Source organism: Squalius cephalus (genome assembly GCF_949319135.1).
Source record: "Squalius cephalus genome assembly, chromosome: 14".
Lineage (NCBI taxonomy): Eukaryota > Metazoa > Chordata > Actinopteri > Cypriniformes > Leuciscidae > Squalius > Squalius cephalus.
The window spans coordinates 7,409,289-7,417,525 of record NC_137135.1 but is presented as its reverse complement, the minus strand read 5'-3'; the positions used below and the strand labels follow the sequence as shown (position 1 = coordinate 7,417,525).

General features: G+C 35.2%; 1 protein-coding gene across 1 annotated transcript; it reads right to left on the bottom strand.

Annotated features, from left to right (window-relative positions):
- Positions 1-327: 327 nt before the first annotated feature.
- Positions 328-7,200, bottom strand: LOC307171632 (glyoxalase domain-containing protein 5). The gene is made up of 4 exons (XM_079893385.1): positions 6,824-7,200; positions 1,998-2,150; positions 1,743-1,898; positions 328-846 (listed from the first exon to the last, which is right to left on the bottom strand). Exons 1-4 carry the CDS (start codon positions 6,875-6,877, stop codon positions 724-726), a joined length of 486 nt encoding a protein of 161 aa, XP_079749511.1. The 5' UTR covers positions 6,878-7,200; the 3' UTR covers positions 328-723.
- Positions 7,201-8,237: the final 1,037 nt, after the last annotated feature.

Below are 8,237 nucleotides of genomic sequence, written 5' to 3'. Positions count from 1 at the left end.
AAAACCTTGGAGTAAAAATGAGTGGTTTTGTTCAGGTCCCGAACAGTAAGCACCAGGTGGTCCAGATGACTGATGTGAACTGGACAGGAACTTCTGAACCGGACTGATGACAGTCCACTGACAACTGACTGGATGTGAAGCCAAGAATCATTTAAACAAACATTTTGAAATTATTATTTGTGATGAATGTGTTTGGCAGAATATCACAAAGATGAATACTTTGCAATTTTTGGTATTTTTTATTTATTTAGCATTACTGTAACAAGAATCTTAATGGTCCTGAAAGTAGATTAAATAAGAAAAAGGACATCATGGTTGTTATTTGTTGTACGGCCTTTATTATGATAGAAACAATAAAAATCATCATCATCACTAAGGTATAGCAATAGACCAATAATATCATGACATATTATCATTTTTAATTAATATTATTAACATTATCCAAAGAACAGAGGAAAATAGAATGAGTAAAATTGTTTAGGATTAATTGAATATAGTCAGAATCTTACAAAACTTTAGGTTACAACATGAGGAAGTTTTAAAAAGAAGGAAATATTTGCTCAGCCTAAAACACCATGAAAGCAATTAGCTAATGTGGTTTCGGCTGAGCAAATATTTCCTTCTTTTTAAAACCTGGATGGGAGTTTTTTATTGCTTTTAAATAGCAATTCATTTATAGAACGATTTCTATTCATCCTTAGGCAATGATACAAGGCCTCCTGTCTATTGTTGGTAATTGGAGACTTCAATCAAGTTGTTGTCAGGGTCACGAAAATAGAGGGAACTGATGGGACCCACAGCGCCAGTCCTGTCAACTGGGCCCTCCTCTATTGTCACGCCACACTCCTGGAAACACAACATCAGAAAATCAGAGAATATATCATTCTATGATAAAACAATCGGCTATACTTCAGTGTTTTGTCCTCTAAAACCAGGGATGAGCACCATTTAGAGCTGAATTTAGAAGGCCTTTTAAATTTCAGTTCAATTATTGAAATTGAGTTGAAGTAGGAAACAGAATGCAGAATTAACGTTTGAATTAAAGTATGTAAAATTATAGTAGAATTAAATTCTAGCAAGATAATACTGTATGAGTAGTTTAAAAAAAAATCAGCATGAAAGACTCAAAGATGGGGGGTGTTTTAGAAACAGTTGGTTGACATTTTTAATGTTTCAAATGTCAGTTATAGAAATATGTATTTAAAAATATTACATTTTATTTAATCATTAACATTCAATGTATTGAACACTTTGTTTTGGCTCTTGAATCTGATTGAGTTCTAAAACAAGAAAAGTTAATTCAGGAAATAAACACTGGTGTGTTGCTCAGAGATTTTGCTTTGGCTTCGTCTGGAAATATGTTTTGTCCGTAAAAATAGAATGATTATTAAATTGAATAATGTTAGAGTAATTTTGTCAATATTGTGTCTAAAATGTAAGTTATTCAGTAGTAACTTCTTGTTTATAGACCTGCTGTATAAAAGCAATATCACACTCACAATCATGTTGTTGTCATAAATTTGACCATGCCTATAATTAGTATTAAAAACAACAGCACTCTGTGGTATTGCTTAATTATGAAGCATGGTGGAAGAACTCCTCGTTCTCAGACGTTCTGTGTATGACAAAATGAATGAATATGAATAAAAAGTCCAAATTAATAGTCATTGTTTTATTTTTTTATTTAGCAAAACTAGTGTTGGACTAATGATTTTATTAGTCAGTTTAATTGCAATGAATACCTTGAGATGGGCAGAAACAGTTGTCAGAGGGGTCTTGGTGATAAGGCACAGGTCAGCAGATCCTGGTGTTGGGCTTTTGGCTTTCGGCTCAAACTCCTTCCCAGCCTGATGCAGGTTGATTTTCTGCTCTCCAAAGCTCAAAGCTTTACGGTCACCCTGGAACACAGACAGTCTTGAAGTGATTGGTGGGAATTCTTATACTTTGCTGCCACCATGTGGTATTGTTCGCTGTGTGGTTTTTGTGTGAAGTTCTACCTTAAAAGTGATGACCTCCATTCCCAAAACCTTGGAGTAAAAATGAGTGGTTTTGTTCAGGTCCCGAACAGTGAGCACCAGGTGGTCCAGATGACTGATGTGAACTGGACAGGAACTTCTGAACCGGACTGATGACAGTCCACTGACAACTGACTGGAACATAGAGTTAGAGGATTGAAAATATTATTTGTGATGAATGTATTTGGCAGAATATCACAAAAATGAATAATTTTTATTTTTTATTTATTTAACATTATTGCAACAAGAATCTTAATGGTCCTGAAAGTAGTATACATTTCCTTTATGCAAAAACATAATATATAACAAGGACATCATGGTGGTTATTTGTTGTACTGACTTTATTATGATAGTAAAAATAAAAATAATCATCATCACAAGAGAAAGAGTGCTGTTGTTCTAAACATTCAATGGGTTTTATGGCAGCTATAGCAATAGTATGCTAGTATGCTAATATGCTAATCGTAATTCAGCGAGTACGACGAGTGTGCAGTGTGCAGAATGTTGCAGTGTTTATTATGAATGATTTATCATCCGTCCACATTATTATTATTATTATTATTTTACATTTATATTCCCTCAAATGTTAACCTCCCCTCTATGGGATTACAAATTTAAGAGTCTGTTTAAAATTTGCTGATCCTACATCCTGACATTACATCACATGAAAAACTGAGGTAAACTTCAATGCACTGGGCATTCAAGGTGAACACGATGGCATCAGTTTACCGATTAGATTTCACGAGTTCACACTTACATGTAATCAGATAGAGTAAAGATTATGTGTATTTGGCGTGCTGTCCGAGGGGAGGGCTCTTTTTTCACACACAAAAGAAAATATACAATACAAATACATTGTATGTCTGCCTTAGTCAGACTTGATGACTGCATCAACCAACAGCACGTTCTCAATAAAGATTCCTGCTGAAGATACATCAGCGTCTCCTGGTCTTTGCTTCTGAGTTTCCTACACCTCTCCCTCGAAACAGCTGCTGTTCTCTTCATGACACACACCGAAGATCCTAAACATCATGACCACCCTCCTAATATGCTGTTGGTCCTTCGTGTGCTGCCAAAACAGCACCGACCCGCAGATGCCTGGACTCTACAAGACCCCAGAAGGTGTCCTGTAGTTTCTGGCACCAAGACGTTTGCAGCAGATCCTTCAAGTCCTGTAAGTTGCGAGGTGGAGCCGTGGATCGAACTTGTTGGTCCAGCACATCCCACTGACGCTCAACTGGACTGAGATCTGGGCAATTTGGAGGCCAGGGCACTACCTAGAACTCATTATCATGTTCCTCAAACCATTCCTGATCAATGTGTGCAGTGTCAGGGTGCATTATCCTGCAGACTTCCACCAGGCAACACATTGTCATGAAGGGTGTACCTGGTCTGCATCAATGTTTAGGTAGTTGGCACGTGTCAAATTTACGTCCACATGAATGGCCGGACCCAGGGTTTCCCAGCAGAACATTGTCCAGAGCATCACAATCTCTCCACCCGAATCCTGACTCCATCCCTTCTCCAGGTAAACGACGCACTCGTACACGGCCGTCCACGTGATGTGAAAGAAAACGGGACTCGTGACCTTACACTTCTCCAAAGTCCAGTTCTGACACTCACGTGCCCATTGCAGGAGATTTCGACAGTGGACAGGGGTCATCATAGGCACTTTCATGGGTCTGCAGCTGCAAAGCCCCGTACGTAACATAGTACAATGCCATAAGTCAAAGTTGCTCTGATATTTATTCCTGCCCATTAAAAGCAGCACAAGTCAGATTTGTGGATTGATACTATTCAGAATATTTCATCCAGTTCCTTCCGCTTGAATATCGGGATACATCATGCCGACATTTGGCACAGTTGTTGTCTGTAGCAGACTAGGCTACAAGAACAACCAATATAATGTAACAGTCGGGTTCTGGAAGTAAAAATCCCATTTATTTTCTCCATACGGGAATTGATTTTTAACAGCCCCCCTGCGATGATCAGACCCCCCCACCCCGGAACGTGATTCAAACCGGAAAGCAATTTAAACCAAGGGGGACACACCCCTGAAAGAGATTTCAACCACAAGTCCCCTGAGAATTATAAAGGCCCCCCAAGTCATGTGTCCTGCTGCCAGGACTGACTTTTAATGCTAACTTGTAAGCCTGTAAAGTAGAGTTTCTCAACAGGGCGTTCGGAGAACATCGGGGGGGGGGGGGGGGGGGGGGGGTTCTGGAAGCAATATCTTCGAAAGGGGTGCGTTGATGTGTTCTTGGGGGGTGGGGGGGGGGCTTGTTTAAGGCGCGTATATGCCAAACATTTATGAGATGAAACTTGTAACTACTTGCCTAAAAATAGATGCAGAATTATTTTTTAAAGTCATAATAGAAAAAAAAAAAGATATGAGGAGAAATGGAAATAAATGAGCGCAGCTCACACAAAGAAACTCAGTGAACATAAGGCGGTAAAAATTCATGTGGAGTTTTTATATTTATAACATATAATACAGTTATAAGCAACATCATACGATCAAGAGTGCTGAATACCATGACGATTGAAAATGTGACTGATTTCATGACAGTTCAATAAACAAGTAATTAATATCACTTACATTTTAGACACAATATTGACTGTTTTTGTTCCATTTCAGCAACGAAAATAGTTCCAAACAAAGATCATAGCAGAACCATAACGCAACTCATCGGAACACATAACCGTGTTTTCATTACTGAACGATTCAGCGTTTTGAACGAACCGTTTGAACGAATCGTTTGAATAAATGGCTCAATGACTCATTCATTAAGACGGTCACCTGCCGCCACCTACTGGTGGTTTAGTTTTGTGTTTAAAAGTATAATTCTTTAAAATATTTCATATTTGTATATTCAAAAAATATTTAAAACAATCGCATAACAGTATTTAATGCAGTTATAATTTTTCAGTGTAAATTATTTAATTTGATTGGTAACAGCCACATAGTGTCTTATTATTCAAATTTAATTTATTGATCACATTTTGATCAATAAAATTTAAAATGAAAGAATTTAAAATGAAAGATGAAGCATATATTTAAAATGATTAGGGAAAATGCTCTTTATAATGGTTAAAATATCATAAATATGCAGATTTAAATATGTCAAAGCTGACTGAACACTGATGAGAATATTACTTCAGAATAATTTTTTTTTTTTTCTGGACAAGTGAATGACCGATTTACTTGTTCGAAGGACAAGCACATGAAAAGGCTTAATGTCGAGCTCCGAGTTATATTTTATATAGTATTATGGTTATGTGGCGAGCCTGAGTATAGTTTTACACATCAGCCCAGTGTATTCTGTAAAGTTAGTGATACGCAGAGTCAGTTTTTTTTTTAAATATATTATATTTTAAAATGTATGTTTCCCCTGTTACTCCAGTCTTCAGTGTCACATGGTCCTTCAGAACTTATGCTAAAATGCAGCTCAAGAAACATTTTTCTGAAAAAGGTTGTGCTGCTTATTGAAATGAGGAATATGTGGGAGTATTTTTTTTTTTTTCCAGGATGTTTTGATGAACGAAGATTGCAATTGAATTTGAAATCGAAAATGGAAATGTGAATTGTTTTAAATTAAATTTTTTGCACCTTTACAAAGCAGGACAGAGAGCATACCAATATCATAAGGCCAAAAAGCTAAATTTGAAATGGCTCGTGACTTAAAGATGTAAATCAGCATGGGGATTAAACATATTTTTCAAAAACAGGATATCTTCTAAAACTAAGCGATAACACTCCATGTGCATTGTTTTAATTGAGTAAACTTACTCAATTTCTTAAGAGTGTTAAATATATTAATAATATTGATTTGAATTAAGTAATATTTTTGTTTCTTGAAACAGATCAGTTTAATTCAACATTCTCAAATATTTTTATAACATTTTTTTACAAATATATTAAGTATATTATAAAGAAATAATTGGTTTGTAAAATACTAAATCATTTTATTGAAAAAAACTTAAATATATCTGTAAATTTTAGATAAAATTAACTGTTGGATTTTTACTCAATTATTTTGGTATGTTTAACTCAAACAATCAAGTAAACAATATTCAGAGATTTTATTAAGTTAATAAAGTTAAACATTTCTGTAATATTTACTAAGCCACAGAATAATTTTTTACAGTGTATGTAACCTTGAATAACCTTTTTTTTTTTTTTTTTTTTTTTTTTTTTACAAATTCAGATTAAATAAAATTTTAATAATAAAATTTGCGATTTGATAAACAATCCGATTTACAACTTGTCTTAATTTTGAGTCTGAATCCGTGAAGATGAAAAACAAACAATAATTTTATATGGCAAGGTGTAGGCTACCATTGCCCAAATAAAATTTTCCAGGAAGTGAAATTAAACCAAGGTTTAACTCTTGAATATTAATAAAACACACACGTCTTTTAATAACCTTCATACAGTGAAGGTTAGCCTACTAAAAGGTGACTCGAATTGTACTTAATATTCATGACTGAGACTTTCACATAAAGTCAAGAAATGTCTAACCAACGTCAGCCTTTGAGCCAATCAGTAGAACCATCACTTTGAGACGTCACGCTCCGTAATGAATATTTATGAGCCAAGCCTTCATAATAGTAGGCTATATACAGGATTCAAATTCACTTCCAGAAAACTCACATTTTTACTGTAATAAAACATTACGAATCAGTAAGTAAGTAATAGCTTAGTCTCGTGTAATTTAATTAAATTGTTTCCATGCGCTACTTTCCATTCCAGCTTTCTAAAAGAAACTAGGAAGTAAATATCAAAATAAAAAGAGAGATTTTGTTACCTTGCCGTGGGTCGAGTAAGAACGCAGAAAAGTACTGCAAACGCGTAGAGCCATTTTAGCAGTGGAAAGTCAAATGAGACTTATAAAGTCTGGACTGACGATATCACCTGTCCTAACCTGTCCGGAATAACAAAATCATAGAAGCAAGGAGAACGAGAAGCGCCAGACACCCTGCCGTAATCACTCTATTACACACGCCAACGATGCAACATGTAGCTAGGCCTATATCATATGAATAAAATAAACAATGCGGCACAGAAGATGTCTAAATAATAGTTACATATATGTGAACGATGTATTTTCAATTCAAAATCTGTTAAAGTTTCTCAGTGTCTTTACTGCAAGTTCTCTGTTACTGAAGTAGTGCACGTTGTCCCATGCTATCTATTACTTTTCTCAGCGCTGCTCAGGAAGGGCCAATCCCTTGTGGTTCCCAAACCAGGAATACACGTTTGCCCAGTCCAATAGATGTAAAAGAGCACCCTTCACAACTACAAATAATATTTTATAATCACACTAATTTCAGATTTTTATTTATTTCTGAAAACTCTAGTCCCAAAACTTAGTCTTGATTTGTAACAGGCTGTTGAAATAACTAATTTATCATAAAATAAATTTTTACATGATCCACACAAGACATCGGTTAGTTTCTTTGAATCAAAGCAAAAACATTTGCAAAATAGAAAAATACCATAATCTTCAATAGCAGTGTTCATCGTCTGGTTTACTGGGGAAAAGACTTGACAACTGTACTGTTATATTTCCATCAGGACTGTCTTGTTGTGGATTTGGCTTACATAGAGCGATGTCAAAACTGAAAACAGGGTCTGGAAAAGTAGTACATGGGACCACATAGGCTACATATCGTCTGATGAATAAAATATCAATAGATCCACAGTATTTCATTGAACATTTCATGATCTAAACATGGAACAGTGATCGTCAGTTTCCATAAAATTATACATTGAGTAATGCAACAGTTACTTCTTTAATTATCATTATCAGTCACTTCATTAGTATAATTTGGCGCAGTTGTATCAGATGATATGACTATACTGGAAGGACACTGTCCATCTCAGATGTAATGTGTGAATTGCGTTTTTGAAATGGTAATATTGTGATGTTTTGTTGTGCCTGTTTGAAAAGGTCAAAAAATGCAGTCATGTCATATTAAGTTAACAAAAATAATTAACATAGTAAAAAAAAAAACAGTCTTGTTGCTGTACACTTTTTATTGTAATATACAAATAACATTATGGCTTGATGAAGCCAGAACAAACCGATCATTATGTTGTAGCAGAAAGTGTGCAACATCTGTGCAGTAAGCACTGGTGTGGTTACAAGCAAATGTCACCTAAATAAACCAAATTGAACTCAAAATAATATTGAACATTTCTGGAATATCATAATTATT